Genomic DNA, 19,671 nt, shown 5'->3' on the forward strand with positions numbered 1-19,671 from the left:
AAATTAACATAAAACTAAGGATCATGTATAGAAATAAACCCTATTTTACCGGAAATTAATTGATTTTCTAAAGTTTAAAAGTATAAACAAATAAAACTAATCATCTTCGACTATACCGATCCCATTTTCAAGGGTTCTACGTTACTCGATCTTTTATTTTTGTTCACCAAACTCTTTTTTTCTTCTTCTTCAATTAGCTAATTTTGTTATCGCTTGTTTATTGATTGGTGAAACTGGGTTTAGTACGACAGGGGTCTGTTTTTAGTTATTATGATAGAAGAAATTGTGCCCCCATCGAACTTTTATTCTGGATTCGCCACTGATGACTAGGAAGATTTTCTGATATTTATTAGTTTTTGAATTGTGGAATAAACACCATAGTGCATTCTGCTTAATCAAAAGGTTTCTAGAATTGTTGGTGCATGTTATGCATTAGGGAAGACTATTCCCGCATTGTGATGAAAATCCTCCAATCTTTACCCGCAAGATACGAGTCTAAAAAACATGTCATCATGGAAGGAAATAACCTTGAAACACTTTCCAGATTTGATCATGAACTGCAATCCAAAGTCAAAAAGGATATTGCGTTCAAGGTACTGAAAAACACTAAAACTCTTAAAAGTAAAAGTGTTGACAACTCTGTGAACAATCTTGTTGATCCTGAATTTTCAGATGAAGATCTTGATAACTCAGTTTTAAGGCCATGGACATTTGATGTTTTACCGCTGGCGTATAATGTTAATCCATCAACGGATAAATAACTCAATACGCGCGGTTTTATCTCAACCGCTGCGCATTTTCTTGGTCCGCGCGGTATTAAATCAAACGTGCGGCTTTTGTTGGTCCGCAGTCAAAAAATCCATAGAATTATTGCCCGTTTTTCAAACAAAAATAAACTAACTTCATATTTGTGGAGTCCGTAAGAACTGCCCTTACGGGTGGTCGCTAAATACCAAGGTTACCAACTCATTTGGTAATCCCTAGTGGAAATTGAGAACCCCTGTAGCAGTCTAGTTTTTTTATAAAATCCATAACATCCTAGAGTCGGCCATTTACACATGCCCATGGGCACAAATCTAGTTTTACCTTAGTGTAAACCTATTAATGGTGCAATTGCCATTAAAGATGGATGTCTCGAGACGAATTCCACCGAGATTTCCCAGGTGTGCCTAGAATCACTCTGCCAACTTTAACTAGTTTTATATTTTGCTCATCAAAAGAAAGATCACAAGTGGGTGTGGTCAAGATCAATGGAAGAGGAAGGGTTCTAAGCATATATATAGCACTGAAACATAATTATATGGAGATCCGCGTACCCAAAATTTAATTACAAAATCATACAACTAGTGATAACCATGGGTTTCAAGATATAAAACTCATTCCACCAAAAACGGCCATCCTCCATTTGCATTGAAAAATTAGTCGCCTATCAAATAGAATTCACCTACAAGTTGCCCTACTTCATGCTTAGGCATCTTAGGAAAACAAGAATCTCAAATCTGCTTCTGTCAATTTTGTCAAGGCCTCTGAAGAGTCGCCAACAGTGCTGTAAAAGATTAGCATGATGCAAAAGTATCAGTTTTATGTAGCTGCATCATCCTTGCAATACCAGTTCAACCCAACATGAACAAGATTAAACTTACCCTTCAAATATTAATTTCTTCTTCTCTTGAAGTTTTAAAATCCTCTCCTCAACAGTGCTCTCGATTATGAATCTAACAATTCTACACAAATAGATGAAACGTCAGACAGAAATCCCAGAAAAGTGATATAGCGACTATACAGTAGCGTAATAGCTGTATATACAAAGAACCCACCTTATTGGTTTATACTGCCCTATACGGTGTATTCGATCTTGAGCTTGGCTTTCGACAGCAGGGTTCCACCAGGGATCCATCAGAAAAACCTATTTTAATATGGGTGAGCAACCACTGAGCCAAAAACAGACAATCTCAAGAACGGAATGGAAGCTTAATGTCAGAAAAGAGAATACTTACATGTGACGCGACCGTCAGATTGAGAGCAACACCTCCAGCCTTCAAACTCATAAGGAAGATCTTGCAATCTGGCTCTTCAGTAAATCTTTTTATTGCAGCATCTCTGGCAGGCCTTGTCATACTCCCCACCAATTGGACACAACTTATACCAGACTGAAAAAGTTGCACAAGTTAGCAAAGAAAAATATTTTAATTTTTTCACAACGCCAAACTAAACCTTGCAAGTTAACTTCACCTTCTGGAGGGAGTAATGTATCAAATCCAAGAATGCAGTGAACTGGCTGAATACAATCCCTTTGGCAGAACCATCCTTTTCAATCATATATCTTATTTCTTCTCGCTTGAAAAATGTCCAAATAATACTAGTTAGCACGTTGACAGCGGGGAAAGTGGGCAACTAGACATTATATAAACATAAGCTGCAGTCAATATTAAGGAAAGAGTCTAATAACTGAGCCATGACTCCATAGTCTCCAATAGTCACCACTAAGTATAAAGCGTACTTAAAGAAAAGAAATGAAATATATATCTTACAGCTCCAAGTACCTTGAGAGTCATCCGCAATGTACTTAACTGCTTTATTTAATAATTCAATTTAATTTTCTTCTATACTATTAGACAATTGGAGAAGTAGCATTCCTTCAGACAAGTTTTACCGCTGAACTATTTGACAAAGAAACTACAAACAGTGCTTAAAGAGAATTTCCCCTTACTAACTTGAACAGTCTATTTGTGAACAATTAGACATATGTCAGCAGAAGGACAAGCTACCCACTTTTACAAGCTTTCTTGTTAAAACTTAAGGTTTCAGGGTTGAGAAACATGCATATCCTAAACATAAACAATATCTGTGATCTGAAAAGGAAGACTATCGTAATCATTTGTCGTAACAGTGCACTCATCCGACTTACACAAACAATTAATTGCAAGAAACTCTAACGTCAAAAAGGAAAAGGAAAAGAGAAGGAAATGGATAACATATAAAAGAACATGAGTGTACATATATACCAGGGCATCAATTTTCGTGCTTGTCTGAAAATCCTCAAGACGAAGTCTGTTTAAAATACTAGCACTTCTAAAACCTTTTACAGTTGTTTTAGAGCGCTGGTCCCCTGGATCTATCTTTTTTGTGAAGTCTGCGGTTAATGGTTTTGAACAAGAAGGGCATGTTACTTTTCCTGATTCAGCAGAGTAATCTGTCAAGCAATCCTTACAGAAAACTTGCGCACAGCAAGATGTAACCTGACGAAAAATATTAATACGAAAATCAGGAGCCGTAGTAATGTTAGAAACACTCCAAACAGACTTGGTTATTCAACATAAAGTTCTCAAATAGCTTACAACTGGATCTTCCACCGGGTCATGACAAAGACCACAATCTTTGCCTCCACCATTGTCATCAATCGCATTCCTTTGTGCTGCACTCTGGGAGTAGATCACTAGGTAAGGATGGTTAACTGCCTGTGAAGTTTCAGAGAATAGCTAAATTAGACGGATTAACATAAATGAGGTTGCTAAAGAAAAACGGAACTTCAAAACTACTTGAGAAACCTAGTAAGTGGAAAGGATAATCAATGAGTCAGCCTTCACCTGTCGCAATCGTGTCAGCAGATCAAAAATGTGAGCATAATTATGCATCAGGTTTCCAGCTTCAACATATCTGTAAATATAAAAGCATAATAAAGAAGCCATGTCACAGAAAGAGGTGCCACGACAAAAAATAAATGCAACTACCAACATTCTTGTGTGGGGAATATTCAGCAAAAACATTTATTATGCAATTTCCAAAAGTATTGACCACTAAGTTGTGTAGCAGCTGGTGAGGACCAAAAGCAACAAGATACGAGAGAAAACACATTGTTGAAAATTGGAAAACTCAAGTACGTTAATCATGGGACCAATAAAACTATAGTGCACATCAAGAACAAAGTTTCTCAACTTCTCCAGAGAAAGAATACATTATTGATGCAAATAGTAGGAAACCAAGAATCCACGTATTTGTAGGGAGAGTAAGTCACTGGTAGGCTAGACAATATTCATACAAAATGAATTAGACAAGACTGTGCTGCTGCTTAGTTATTTTGCAAGTCAAAAGAACATGGTTAAAGGAGAAAGGAGTTACGCACGTATTAAACTGTGACTGACTTTCATTATATATTGATTCATAATAGTCTTCTTCTTTAATATCCAGAGTGTCCCGCCTCAAGGTGACCTAGAAAAAAAAGGAAAACATAAATGATAATCTCTTAAACTGACTAGCGAATTTGCACATATGAACACAAAACAAGAACTCAAAAGAGTAAAACTTACAATTCTTGTAGGAAGACCAAGATCTGCAGCCCTGCCTGTCTTAGTACGTCGTAGCACAACACTCTTCAAAAGTTTGCCTGTTAGTAAAGTCATGGCTCTTCTTCCTTCTTCGCTGTTTCCAGATTTTTGTATTGGATTAACCACAAACTGATGTAGAGAAAAAGAGAAAATAGTAAATATATTAATCCATGGAGAACTCAATGCACACAACCATAGCTGAGCTCTAAGTCGCGATAGTTCAACTTGTTGACTTCCAATTTTTCAACCGAGATCTAGATGATTTATAGCAAGTTATCAACCAGGTTGGTAAAAGAGCAAAATAATGTTCTGCACTGTAACGCTCACCTTGTTCCACCAGCAAAAATGCCTCACAGATTTGTGATCACAGTTTGGACACTGAGAATCAGGGCTGCAGATTAAAACTATGTTATGATTGAAAATGAAAACAAAAAACTAAAGCTTGAGAGTGCAACTATAGCCAACCAACATAACATACTGTACAACACTCACCTATGATCTAGGGTTTTGCAATTACAATCTTTGCAGAAGTAATATGAGTAAGGGGATACTTGCAGGAAACGGACCTGATTACCAATTATGGGAGCTCATCAGCATAAAAGCATAAAGTATGTACGCACCTGTCAGGTGAATGGAACACAAATAAAAGCTTACCAACGAATAAAGTTCCCCAACACGGTTCTGAAGGGGAGTGCCGCTCAAGGCCCACCTGTATGAAGACTCTAAAGCAAAAACTGCCCTTGCAGTATTACAGCGTCTTTCTTTTATGAAATGGGCCTGCATCAACAACAACAAATGACTATTAGCAGTTCGATATGCTCAAAAGTTGAATTTAACTAACACTTCATAGTTGTTTTGCTAAGATGATAAAGTTCTCCTAATGCATCTTATTTTATTTGGTAATGCTGGTACTGCATAAAAGTACTAAACAGATACAAGTATTAATAAAACACCCAGACTCACAAAGTACAGCAAAAGAATGACCAAGCATAACCACCATAACCCCGTAAAATGATTCTCGTATGCAATACTGTTCAAAGACGGATAGAAGGTCAATGGGATTTAATGCTTTCCAAAAATAGTTGGTATACACAAGGAAAACTAACCTCATCCAGAATGATGCGGTTCCACTTCACCAGATGCAAGATCGATCTCCTAGTTGATGAATCTTGTTCTACACCTGCTTGACCAGCTGCTGGAGAACTAACCCCTGGCGCTGACTTCTGGTCTCCTCGCTTTTTAGTCTTCTTTCTAGCCTTCTCTGCTGTACTACCTTCAGACTCACTTGAACCATCTAGGACAGGAAGCTTTTGTTTTGATTTAAAAGATTTTGACCCTTCTTTTCCTTTCTTTGTCACTTGTTTCGACTGCTTTGCAGTCTTCACAGCATTAGGACCACAGAAATATTTCAGATGATTTTTCATGGCCTTGTGAACATACAACTTCCCACAGTAGATACAGCGTTCTTTAGATGGCATGTTATTTCTGTACTCCAACTCAACGATGGAGTATGTGGTCAGGACGAAATCATACTCATGAAACTTATCAGCATACTGCTGTCTACCCTTATCATGATACTTTAACACTTTGATGCTCCCTTTCGGAGTGAATTTGTGAATCTCATTCTCCCACTGAGTAAGAGCAACCACAGGGCAAATAACAAGAGTGGTTTTTATTTCAGGCAAAGCAGTTGACGCATTTGGTGAGTTCGCAAACCCAGTTTGAGACATCTTCCTTTGAGCAAGAATAAGTGCAATGGCTTGGACAGTCTTCCCCATTCCCATCTCATCTGCAAGGATTCCCCCTCTGTTAAGAGACTGCTCCTGCTTCAAGGCCCAAGCTAACCACTCCTTTTGGTATCTCAATAGAGGCGTGAGCAGATCAGAAGGTGCCTCAGTAGCTTCCATCTCTTCATCCTGACAACTTGAGGCAACAGGTTTTGCTTCCATCTGATCAATCCAATCGTCATTCTCATCCTCCCAAAGCTCCCAAATTAATGGTGCTCTAACCTCACCTTTTCTTCCTCTTCTTTTTCTCTGCCTTTTCCGTTTCATTGGCACAAGAGCCGCATTATTATCAACAGCTTCTCCAGCTTCATTCATATGTACGTTTATTTCTTCATTTGGAACTTCTAACCCTATATTCAGGTTCACAAAATGAGCTACTCCATCTTCATCCATACGCATTTCCGCATCTTGTTGAGCAAAAGCAGAAAAATCCAAGTCTATTGGTTGCGCCGATCTGCTAGGCTTTGCCTTCTTTGTGATTTTCCTTCCATGTTGAGCATAAGATGAATCATCTGATTCCCCATCTTCAGAATCCATAACAAAATAGTCATCTAGTTCATCAGAATGGTCCGAATCAGTATCCGCCCCACTATTCTCAATTACTTCCTTTCCTTTTCCCTTATAATCCAAGAAATTTATAAATACTTTGTCATCTTTCTCTTCTTTCTTATCACCATCAACTACATTCAAAGAAGATTTACCCACATTATTAAAAAAAAAAAAACTATCAGCAACTGAGTTCCTTAACCACAGTAAATTTCAACGAAAACCCCAATAAAACTTAACCTAATTATTCACAATCCATCTATATATATTTTAACCCCAAATGTTAAACCCGAACAAGAAATAGAAGAAGAAATAAAATTACCTTGATCATCATCACTGTGAATTAAAGAATGAAATTCAACCAAATCAGAAACTGGATTAAAATCTTCCTCTTCTTCACCATCACACTGATTCTCAGTCCTTTTAGCTATTTAAAGATTACAAACAAAAACCCATACAAATCAAGAACCAAGAAAACAGTATAAACAACCAAAATCAAACTTTAGGGTAAAAAAAAATCCAGATTCTTTTTCAGAAAGAAAAGTACCTTTTGTTGAGGAACGAGTTAATCGTGTGGAACGCCGAGTCATGATTATTCAGTAAAATTAAGAAGAAGAGATTTAAAAGATTACGTCTGGGTTTCTTCAACTTTGGGGTTTTGAAGAAAATGAAGAAGGTTTTAACGGTGGTGGTGGAGGTGGTGGGTTTTTCAAGAGTTTGTTTTAGTTTAGTGTTTTTTTTGGGTTTTGTTTACACTCCCCCATTACTACGAAGAATACCATGCGGCGGGAAAAGTCTCTTCGTGGGGAACTAACTATGTCGTGTCGTATCGTTTTCACCCTATATGTAGAGTGGGTTAACGAAACCCTTTATCATGTATGCAGTGTTGATTTTCATAGAGGGCAAGATGATGGAAGGTGTAGTACACTTACGTTTATTCATAGTTTAACAATGCCACCTTTCAAGTCTGATCACGTCCAATACTACTACGCATCCCAAGCCAAGCGACATAGACAAAGATTTTACCTTCCCTTGTACGTTTCTTGGTCGCTATTGGTCATCTGTTTTGCATCTCTTTACTAAAGGGAAAGAAACTACAATATATGGTATTTAAGTGTCGAGGGATTTTTTTGTGGGGGTGTGTGGAAAGTGTCGAGGAATCGTGGGCTTTTTGAAAGTTTTGCAAAAAGAAAAAATATAAAATTTTATGCCAAGATGCTAGTAAAAAGGAGGTTTTATAAAATAACTTTTCTTCCAAGCAAAATTTGATAAGATACTAGAGGAGACGACCCGTAATGACATGGGCTTGATAGTAAGTAAATTTTGCACACAATAATCATTGTTTCTGATATTAAAATAAAATCATTTACGATTATTTGTGTTGTAACGACACAGAACTACACAATGACCACGCTACGCACCACCATCGTAATAACCACCTATTACCTCTACCGTACTGCTTTCACCACCTCTCGCCAATAATAACGCCTCTGCCTCCTCCACCACTTCCCAAGATCCATCACCTTTACAACCACTACACCAACACCTCTATAGTTACCACCAATGATGTTTGATAATATAATTAAGGCTGGTGTTAATTTGTATAGAGATATTTGTAAAAGGATCTTAAATTTAGTGTCTAACTAGGGTCTAGGTTCTAGAATATACAGTTAATGCATTAGGATGTAGACTGAACAAAGACTAGTTTGACTGTCTGAATTTTCTACGAAGTGACCTTGTAAGTAACCATGTTATAAAACTTAATTGGATTTTTTCAGAAAACTGTTGTGCATTGTATGTAACGAACCACATTATTAAAATCAAAACTCGAAACACCCTAGTTGAATCGCAATCAACAAAAACTCCCAAGTCAAGCTACTGATACACCATTGATTCAAAATACAAACATTAAATTAAATAACAGTTAAATACACAATTTGAATGCTTCAACAAAAAAAAATACATAATTTGAAGTAAAGTGTCATCAAAATTAAATTCAAATTCTCAAAAGAAAATCCCAATTCTACAATACCTTCCAAGAAATTGAGAAACTAATTTTTGTTGTTGAAGTACAAAAAAAAAACAGCTAAAGAAGCTCTTATAGAAAAACAAACAATATTATCTAAAACTCTCCTTAGAACAGATGGTAGTGAAGTGGAGAATCTAAATAAGGAAGAAACTAAAGGAGGTGATGATGATGAGGAAGAAGAATTGAGTGAGTGGAGATGAACCAAGAACAACAGCCATTTAGAGTTGAAAAAAATTAACGAAAAACCCTTGTTGGAATTGTTAATATCTCGTGGAAATTTTCATCAAGAGTTCACTGAAACTCCGCTAAAACCCTAATTACGATTCTTCTTGTAATACATCTTTGTGCAGATTGAGATATGTGTAGTGGATCATGTGAAGATTCAATACATCGATTACAAGTTTACGATGTACCTAGTTTTTAGGTTCAAACAGTCAGCATTACTCAAACGTTGGTCGAAATCAACTAACACTTTTTAATGGTCTTTGGTTGGTCTACTACGCTAGTGCATCAACTCCATATTCCACGATTCAGCCCTAGTTAAGCACTAAATTTACAACGTCCTTTTTACAAAATATCTCACTTGTATACACATATACAAGGGAACAAGAATATTATCGACCTTAGATTTTTTTCAAGAAACATTAGGCTGTAATTATTAATAATGAGTTTCTCTGCTCATCTCACACGAGCTTACCTTTGGGATATTTTGACTTTTGGGTTCCAAATAAATGACTAGTGTTGTGTTTGGGCCCCAAAAAGTTTTAAACTAGGGATTGGGTCCCTGGACCAAAGTTGACCGCATTGATAGTTGCAAAATATGGTTAAATATGAAAATTACCTAATTTAATACTAGATTTAAAACTATTTACTAACTTTGCCATCTAATCATCTGTTAACACGTTATGGTGATGGATTACCCGCGAATAAAGAGATTAATACAAAATGAATAAGATAACAATTATTTGGGATCTAAGGTTCTTGGCTAAAAAGAAGATTTGGAGATTTTATGTCTAAATTAATTAAAATTCATAAATTGATTGTACAAATAGGTGTAAATGGTTTTTTTGATAATTGTCTGAGGGTGAAAAATGCTACTGCAATTACATTTTCTTGCAGCCACATAAGCAGTTGAAGAAGATGAAGGTTGTAAATGCTCAGTAGTGTCTTCAAAATGGATTTCATTAATGTTATATTGATATGGGTTTGGAGATCTTCATCTTCTTTTTCTGATGCACATTTGGTTATCATCATTATCATCACCTAATACTCAAAACCCAAGAAAAATAGATTTCATCATTAAATTAAATTCATCATCAAAAATAACTTAATTTACCATCATTACCATCTGAAAAAGCGGGGGTCTAACAACCACGCCCAATATTTCATTTAGGAAATATGTATGGACGAACTCCAATATAATTCCAAGAGAATCAACTAGACAGTCAGACTCAATCAATGGAAATATATCAAAGAGTTGTATCTTTGTTTCACAATGTAATCAGCAAATCAAACAGATAGAAATTTGTGAGCCTGATTATTATGTGAAACAACTTGAACGGTACCAAAGACCAATGTTCAAGTGTCAATCAATTTATATCAACAACCAAAGGTTGGATTATCTAGTTGATTGAACTATGCACAACTTGTGACATTTCAATTATATAGAAAATATAATGCGGAAAAGAAATAACAAAGACACCAGAAATTTTGTTAACAAGGAAACCGCAAATGCAGAAAAATCCCGGGACCTAGTCCAGATTTGAACACCACACTGTATTAAGCCGCTACAGACACTAGCCTACTACAAGTTAACTTCGGACTGGAATGTAGTTGAGCCCTAATCAATCTCACACTGATTAAGGTACAGTAGCGTTCCTTACGCCTCTGAAACCCAGCAGGATTCTACGCACTTGATTCTCTTAGTTGATCTCACCCACAACTAAGAGTTTCTACGACCCAAAGTCGAAGACTTGATAAACAAATTTATCTCACACAGAAAAGTCTACTGAATAGATAAATCTTTCTCCCACATAAATACCTTTGAGTTTTGTTCCGTCTTTTGATAAATCAAGGTGAACATGAACCAATTGATACACCGGACTTATATTGCCGAAGAACAACCTAGTTATATAAATCACCTCACAATAATCTTAATCGTATGGTAATGAAACAAGACATTGTGGAATCACAAACGATGAGACGAAGATGTTTGTGACTACTTTTTATATTGCCTATCGGAGATTAAATCTCGAGCAAATCTTAGAGAAGATAGTACGCAATACGATAGAATAAATCAAGATCAAAACACGCAACTACAAAGAAAATAGTTTGGTCTGGCTTCACAATCCCAATGAAATCTTTAAGTCGTTAACCTATAATGGTTTTAGGAAAAACCTAGGTTAAAGGAGAATCGACTCTAGTCGCAACTAGTATCACACAGGAGGTGTAGGGATTAGGTTTCCCTGTTGCTAGAGTTCTCCCTTATATAGTCTTCAAATCAGGGTTTGCAATCAATGTTACCTTGGTAACAAAGCATACAATATTCACCGTTAGATGAAAACCTGATTAGACTGAAGCTAATATCTTTCAACCGTTATATCGAACTTAGCTTGTTACACACAAATGAAAAGTGACTTCATTTAGATATGAGTAACCGTACCTAAACGTGTACACCTTGTTGGCTCAATAATAATTAACCGAAGTTAGCCATATGAACACTTTCATATCAACCTTGTTCATCTTAACACAACTAGTTCAAATGACTCAAATGAAACTAGTTATAGAGTTGTTGAATTGTTTATATTCTCATAGAAGTATACATGACACAATTGAAGCAAAATCGATTTTGATTCACTCGAATCAATTCATGAACATTATCATCACGGTTTGCAAAAGATTGCATTTATTAATTTATAAATGTATTAGTTCATGAACAAGCCGATTTTAGAACATAACCCACTCAAGTATGCAAACGGGTATGCATACCTAAGTAGCCGGACTTGGTCTGGGTTCACCAGTATGCGAATGGCTACACATACTGTCGCACACCACCAAACTCAGTTGAATTCCCGAACTTGAACTTATGCCGGTATGCATACGGGTATGCATACTAAGTTCCCGGACTTCAACTAACCAACCAGTACGCATACGGGTATGCATACTATGGTTCCCGGACTTGGATTAACTTGTAACAGTTAGCATACAAGTACGTATATTTTGCTATATCCAATCATGTTTAATTATTCTAAACTCCCATTTCAATCATTGAAACATTATTAGAAGACGACAATAGCTGTCTCACACAAACTATTAGCTTCAAAGTGATTTTCAAGTGATCGATAGATCAATACGAAACATTATGAGTCTACATCAAATGACTGTCTCACACAAATCATATAAGATGTTACCGGGCGATTTTCACATGATCATATTTTGACTTTCGTCAAGAATATAAGATGAACTCAGTTAAAGCGAAACCTTAGTACCAACACATATTTCGAGAAATATTTAAGCGAATTATACTCAGCTCGAAATATCAAATGTGTATAATCGAAGTCTATATAGCTATACGACTTTTGTCCCAAATAGGAGATAGAGTAGAAATAGACTTTTAAGTGATAGATGAGTTCAAGTCTTCACATACCTTTTGTTGATGAAGTTCCACAAGCTCCCCTTAGTAGTTATTCCTCTTCAATCAATGAATGTCGTAGAGGCTAAAACTCAACTACACATTCTATCCTAATGCGAGACTTAGCTATAAGTAGACTAGAAATCAAGACTTATAGTTTTGGCAACTAAACTTGACAAACAAGCTTGAGATAGCAACGCTTGCGAGTTCGACCGAGCAGTGCTCTAACACCATCAACTTTATAAAATTCATCTCCTCGAAATTTATTTCGTAATTGAAATGACGAGGGTACCAAGTACACCATAGTCTTTTCTTATCAACCTATACATACACATCTTGTGTAGTTCCACCAATGTAATAACGACCAAATAGTTACTTCAACAAGATGTAACTTGGTGTATGGTTTGAGTTCGTCACCGAACTAACTATAAGATCTTACCAAGTGGATTAACGTACAAATGATATTATTTAATTATAACTATTACAATAATTATAATGCTGAAAGTAAAATAATAACAAAACATACAAGATTTTGTTAACGAGAAAAACTGTTCGGCAAATTAAAGTTCGGGAACTAGTCCATATTTGAATACTCTCATAATTTCCTCTGTATTAATTGACTATCGCGACTTCGTAATAGTTGAGACCAAGTAAACTAACATAGTTACTCAATTTTTTTAGTATCCTTGTTGTTAGAGAATAGCCCGGTTGAACTCATCAAGCGTTGGTATGTCAAGTTTGGTTGTCATATTTTAGTATCAAAACTCATTTAGAGTCGCTTGATTAAATACTAGAGTCAACTTCATTTAGGTTAGACTAGAAAGTCTAGGAATGTTGAGACATACAAGTATTACTCCGAAGACCTGAAGAATGTGAAGAAGTAGCGAACTACAACGCCGGCATCATCCTTCCACTTGAGGTTAGTAATACTAACTTGAACTTGTTTCATTCCTAATGTATCTTTCAAGTCGTGCTATATTGAAAACATAACTGCGAAGCTGTATATATTGTACATATTGTATGATACTCTAATGATGTGACATGATCATAATTGTATGATCATAGTATTAGGGAATTAGACTACGAAGCATAACACTTATCTTTTGAACTTCGTAGATGTGACATCGACATAATCTTATATATATTGTTATGATTATGTGAATGGGTTATATACGGTGAAGATTTTATCCTAGGAAACAATGTTTTACATTTGTTTAAAGGAAGTACATTTCATGAACTTGTTTTATGAATTGAAAGAAAAATCATCAAACTTATTGGTCCGGCTATTCATTACAAATCTTTAGATGACCAATATGTGTGGGATGGTAGAACTTATTTTAACATATGTTATGTATCTTGGTATAACTAATCACAATGCCCAACTTATGATTTGGTATGACTGGTTGTTAGAGCACTGCTCGGTCGAACTCGCAGGCGTTGTTATCTCAAGCTTGTTTGTCAAGTTTAGTTTCCAAAACTATAAGTCTTGATTTCTAGTCTGCTTATAGCTAAGTCTCGGACTGGGATAAAAAGTGTAGTTGAGCTCTAGACTCCACGACGTTCATCATACAAAGACGAAGAACTACTCAAGGAACTGGTGGAACTTCATCGACTAAAAGATATGTGGAGACTTGAACTTATCTATCACTTAAAAGTTTATATACTCTATCTCCTATCTTGAGACAAAAGTCGTATTTCTATATATACTTCGATTATACACATTTGCTATTTCGAGCCGAGTTTATCTCGCTTATCAATTTCTCGAAATATGTGTTGGTAAGTTTTCGCTTTGGCCAAGTTCATCTTTACAAGTGACGAAAGTCATGTTGATTGTTTCAATCTTTTAAAAATCGATTTGATGAAAAATAGAGTGTGAATAACCTCTATATAACATCCTCTAAGAATGTTTCGATGATTGAAATAGAGAGTTTAGAATATGTAACCATCTTTGGATATAAGCATACAATGTGTTCGCACATTAGTGTATAAGCCCAAAACCGGGAGCTAAATGTATGCATACTTGTGTTTGTACTAAATGGTTGATGGAGACTGGGTAAATATGCATACCCGTACGCATACTGGCGGAAATTTACGACCGTGAATTTCTGCCGAGTTTGGAAATCAAAACTAACTCAATCCAGTTACCTAAGTATGCGTACCCGTACGCATACTGGCGGAAAGTTCACGTCCGTGAATTTCTGCTGAGTTTGAAAACCAAAACAAACTCAAATCCGGTTACTTAAGTACGCATACCCGTACACATACTTAAGTGTGTTACTTTCTAAAATTGGTTTGTTCATGAACTAAAACATTTATATTATAAGGAATGCAATTTTCAAACCGTGGCTATAATGTCATTGAGTCATTTGAACTAGTTATGGTGAAGATGAATATGGTTGATATGAAAGTGCTCATATGGTTAACCATTTGGTTAACTACTGTTGAACCAACTAGGTGTACACATTTAGGTACGGTTACACAAACCTAAATGAACATGCATTTTATTAGCTTGAATCTAATCATGTTTTCATCTAACGGTAATATTTATTGCTTTGTTACCAAGGTATCATTGATTGCAAGCCCTGATTTGAAGACTATATAAAGGAGAACTCTAGCAACTGGGAAACCTAATCCCCACACCTCCTGTGTGATACTAGTTGTATAAACTAGATTCGATTCTCCTTTAACCTTAGGTTTTTACCTAGACCATGTAGGTTAACGACTTGAAGACTTCATTGGGATTGTGAAGCCAGACCCAACTATTTTCTCTGTAGTTGCGTGATCTGAGCTTGTTGTTTCTATCGTATTGAGTACAATTATAAAATTGGCTCGAGATTAATTTTTCTGATAGGAAAGATAGAAAAGTAGTCACAAACATCTTCGTCTCATCGTTTGTGATTCCGCAATATCTTGTTTCGTTAGTCGATTAAGATTATTGTGAGGTGATTGATAATTCTAGGTTGTTCTTCGGGAATATAAGTCCGGGTTATTGATTGGTTCCTGTTCACCTTGATTTATCAAAAGACGTAACAAAACTCGTAGGTATTTCTGTGGGAGACATATTTATCTATTCCTGTAGACTTTTCTGTGTGATACAAATTTGTTTATTAAAGTCTTCGACTTTGGGTCGTAGCAACTCTTAATTGTGGGTGAGATCAGCTAAGGGAATCAAGTGCGTAGTATCCTGCTGGGATCAGAGACGTAAGGAGCGCAACTGTACCGTGGATCAGTGTGAGATTGATTGGGGTTCAACTACAGTCCAGACCAAAGTTAGTTTGTAGTAGGCTAGTGTCTGTAGCGGCTTAATACATTGTGTGTTCAATCTGGATAGGTCCCAGGGCTTTCTGCATTTGCGGTTTCCTCGTTAACAAAACTTCTGGTGTCTATGTTATTTCTTTTCCACATTATATTTTTTTATATAATTGAAATATCACAGCTTGTGCGTTGAAGCAGTCAATTGGTAAATCCAACCTTTGGTTGTTGATTGAAAATGATTGATACTTGAACATTGGTCTTTGGTACCGTTCAAGTTAATTTCTCTTGTATTCAATTAGACTCGCAGATTTCTATTTGATTGATTAAGAATTGAATTGAGAAATTGAGATATAACTCCTTGATATACTAAGATTGAGTCTGACTGTCTAGTTGATTCTCTAAGGAAATTGGAGTTAGTCCATACAGATTGCTAAGCAGAATATTGGGTGAGGTTGTTCGACCCCCCCCCCCCCCCACTTTTTTAGTTGGTATCAGAGCAGGCAAACACGTTTAAAGACCTTATAAGTATGTGTTTGTAGCAATCTGACTCTATGGACAGAAATTCTATCTCCATAAACGTATCACCAGTCTTCGATGGCTCAAACTACTTATGGTGGAAATTCGCTATGCGTGCTTTTCTTCAAGCTCGTGATTTTCAAACATTGGTACATGTTGTTAATGGCTATGATCCTCCGGTTAATAAAGAAGGCGATGTTTCTATACCTAAGGATATTGGTAGATATAGTCCAGAAGAAATCCGTGCTGCAAAGCAAAATTCTGACGGCTTAAATGCTATCACACATGCCATTACCCCAGATCTTCAGCATCATGTGACTACGTGCACAAAATCTAAAGAAGCATGGAATATCTTAGAAACCGTATTTGAAGAGAATACTTGTGAAAAAAAGCTACGCTTCAAAACCTAAATTCTGATTGGGATTCGTATGCCAGATGAAGATTCATTTTATGAGTTTAATCACAAAGTGTCTGAAATTGTTAATGCATCTTTTTCATTGGGTAAGACTATTCCTGAAAAGGACATTGTGATGAAGAGTCTCAAATCCCTGCCATATTGGTACGATTCTAAGAAACATGCATCGTTGAAGGAAATAATCTCGTAACGCTTTCCAGAAATACTCTGGTTGGGAAGCTAAAGATCTTTGATCATGAGCATACATCCAAATCTGGGAAGGATGTTGCTTTCAAAGCACAAAAGAACACTAAATTACTTGATAAAAGTAAAAGTGCTTGCATCTCTGAAGATGATCTTTCTGAGGCTGATTCATCAGATGAAGATCTTGACAAGTCAGCCTCGTTGATCACTAGACAGTTTAGGGATCTTCTTTTGAAGAAAAGTAAACGGTTCTCCAAAGATAAATCCAGGTCATCAGTTAAACCCCATAATCGTGTTCCTCCTAAAAACAGGATAATTATGAGAATGATGTCGAGGATATGCCTCAGTGCTTCAAGTGTAAAGGTTTTGGTCATTTTGCAAATGAATGTCCAAATCGAAAGAAATACACTAGGAACAAAGGTCTTGCTGCAACTCTTGATGAAATGTCTGACAACTATGATTATAATGAAGACGAAAAATCAAGTGTTGCACTTCTGTGTGAAAATATTGATTTTGATAATTGTAGCAATACATACATCAATCTTGATATTCTTTCAGAAGAGAACTCAACCAATCTGGAAGAAAAAATTACCTTTCCGTTGGAAACTCTCTGTCTAATTTTTCAGGTTCTACTGTGTGTCTAGCAGCTTGCACATATAGGATACCAGAATCATATTCCAGGGTTGACATGCTCATATTGTTCACTCAAGGGTCATGAACTATCAAAGTGTTACAAGTACAAACACACATTGAGACATGCCAACAAACTTCAACGAAGAGCAAATCGATTAGCAAACAAGCTTAAACTTGTTCAAAAGACCGCAGAGGTATGTAAGATTTTATCTTCGTCAAAGAAGTTAGTTTCCAAGGATAAGACAAGACCACTGGAAAGAAAGTTATGGTCTAAAAGCTATGAGAAACATGGTTTTATGAATTCCGATCAAAAAAGATGTGATGGACAGATTATTGTTCATCCCAGCACAACTTAAATTGTGTTGGTTAGTGCATCTTGTCTCATGTGCCTGATTAAAAGAGACAAGATTCTGTGCATCTCAGGCTTTTGAAAAAGAACAATGGTTTTAAATTTGCTTTCTTTTCTTTTTGAGCTTTGCCTGTTTTGCAAGATTGGAATTTTTCCATATCTAATTGATAATGGAAAGGTCTTCTCTGGTTAATCAATAAACAGAGGGTTAAAATTGACAATTCAGCCTTTTATAGGGTATGAGTTGTGTGTACGTGAATCCTTTGAAGTGTATAAAGGTTACGTAACCCTACATTCCCTTTTCCTTCCCTGAAACTCATTTTTAACTTAAGACTGCTTGTTGAAGTGTGTTTTCCTCTCACAAATCCATACGCTTATGCTACACCATATTAAGGTATTAGCAACCCACATGAGCAACAGTTCTAAAATAGTTGCGAATTAGCAACTAAAAACTGTTGTTGCTAAAATTTCGCAACAATTTATTTCTGTTGCTAATTCTGCAACTGCTCTGACCCAGTTGCGAGTCACAACTGTTTTCATCTCGAGCGTGCCACTCATGCATATGGTCGGTGACACATTGACCCTTCTTTCCGCCCCAATATTCAAGTGCTCTATAAGCAGCAAGTTTTCCATGGACCCATTGACCCCAATTGAGCGGCAAGTATCCTAATTATCCCTCCAAAAACCAAGTACATCACTGTACCTGACCATTCTCAGCCACACCTTCGTCTTTATCTCTATCTGCTTCTCTCTTTTATCTTCTCTTTCTCTATCCATTTAGATCTGTGAGATTTTCTCTCAGAAAAACTTTGCTGCCATTAAAGGGTAGAGAAAGAGAAGAGTAAAGTAGTTGCGGTCATTTAATTTCAATATAGAGGATCTGAGAGTTAGATTGATAGTTAGGTTTTGGTTTCATCTCTGATATTGAAGTCTTTCACCTGTGTTACTGGAGCTGGAAATACAGTACCAGATCTGAGAGTTATTGCTAAGATTAATATACCTAGGTATGGCAATTACTATTATTCTATTTTACTTTGGGGTTTAATTTTAGGTCAACTGAGTATGTGAGATTTGGATGTTCATTGATTTCAATTTTGTATGATTTGGGTGTTTTTTATTTTTCGATTTGAATGATTTTTGTGCTGTTTGATTTTGGGTATATGCATGTAAGAACTTCAGTTCTCAGTTTGTTATGTATTTATAATTTTCTTGAATTAGGTATAACCAACTGTTTATCAGACAACTCTTCTTTATTTGACTGATTTTCATACTTCAGTTATTCTTTATTTGTTGTCCTTGATGATCAAATTAGACAACTGAGTATACGGATGTGAAAAATCCAGTTCTCAGTTTGCTTGGTGCATTTATAATCTGCTTGGATTAGGTATATCAAAATTAGTTATATGCTTGAATATGTACAGTTATATAAGCATCATTATACTGTTATATGTAGCTTAATCAGCATGGGTAACAATTAATATGTACTGTTATATGTAGCTGAACTATGTAAAGATACTTACAATAGAATTTGCTTGATTCAGTTCATAGCTGAAGGTTTAGTTTGTAAGTAAGTTAGGTCTAATCTTTTTCAAACAAGTTCATTCTTTTTGACAAGCCCTTAAATTATTCATTAATCTTTCTGTTGATGTCCTGCTACATATATTCATAAATAATGCTCCTTTTTTTATATGGATGTAGTGTATATATTTTATGCAAACTTTAACATAAACATTTCTTTAGGATATGTCATCCATGGTTGATAAGGGTGGATACAACTTCCCCGTAAATCTCCTCAATACATAGAAGGTGTTAGGTCATTCATTGCATTTGCTGAAAGAAATGGTAATGGGAATATCTTATACTCATGCCCTTGTGTTAGATGTAAGAATGGTAAAATATTAGAGCCACTTAGTGAAATTTCCTATCATCTGCTAAGAAATGGTATCAGTCGACGTATACAACGTGGCGTTTTCATGGGGAAAGCTTAGGAGTAGAAGCACAT

The 19,671-nt window shown here is 36.0% G+C and overlaps 1 protein-coding gene across 1 annotated transcript; it reads right to left on the reverse strand.

Moving 5' to 3' along the window:
- Positions 1-1,251: 1,251 nt before the first annotated feature.
- Positions 1,252-7,403, reverse strand: LOC113303817 (ATP-dependent helicase rhp16-like). Its single transcript, XM_026552906.1, has 16 exons — positions 7,206-7,403; positions 6,981-7,085; positions 5,432-6,792; positions 4,980-5,102; positions 4,818-4,891; positions 4,653-4,716; positions 4,308-4,454; positions 4,124-4,209; positions 3,588-3,657; positions 3,339-3,458; positions 3,006-3,239; positions 2,233-2,337; positions 1,998-2,150; positions 1,818-1,906; positions 1,644-1,724; positions 1,252-1,546 (listed from the first exon to the last, which is right to left on the reverse strand). The coding sequence occupies exons 1-16, from the start codon at positions 7,246-7,248 to the stop codon at positions 1,477-1,479; spliced, it is 2,925 nt and encodes a 974-aa protein (XP_026408691.1). The 5' UTR covers positions 7,249-7,403; the 3' UTR covers positions 1,252-1,476.
- Positions 7,404-19,671: the final 12,268 nt, after the last annotated feature.

Source organism: Papaver somniferum, chromosome 1 (assembly GCF_003573695.1).
Source record: "Papaver somniferum cultivar HN1 chromosome 1, ASM357369v1, whole genome shotgun sequence".
Classification (NCBI taxonomy): domain Eukaryota; kingdom Viridiplantae; phylum Streptophyta; class Magnoliopsida; order Ranunculales; family Papaveraceae; genus Papaver; species Papaver somniferum.

Excerpts from the sequence above, each read along its gene's own strand:
- LOC113303817 (XM_026552906.1), bottom strand. The coding sequence starts at position 7,248 with ATGACTCGGCGTTCCACACGATTAACTCGTTCCTCAACAAAAG. Across the intron at positions 4,892-4,979 it reads TTGGGGAACTTTATTCGTTG|GTCCGTTTCCTGCAAGTATC; the intron begins GTAAGCTTTTAT and ends ATTGGTAATCAG. Across the intron at positions 3,459-3,587 it reads TGCTGACACGATTGCGACAG|GCAGTTAACCATCCTTACCT; the intron begins GTGAAGGCTGAC and ends GAAACTTCACAG.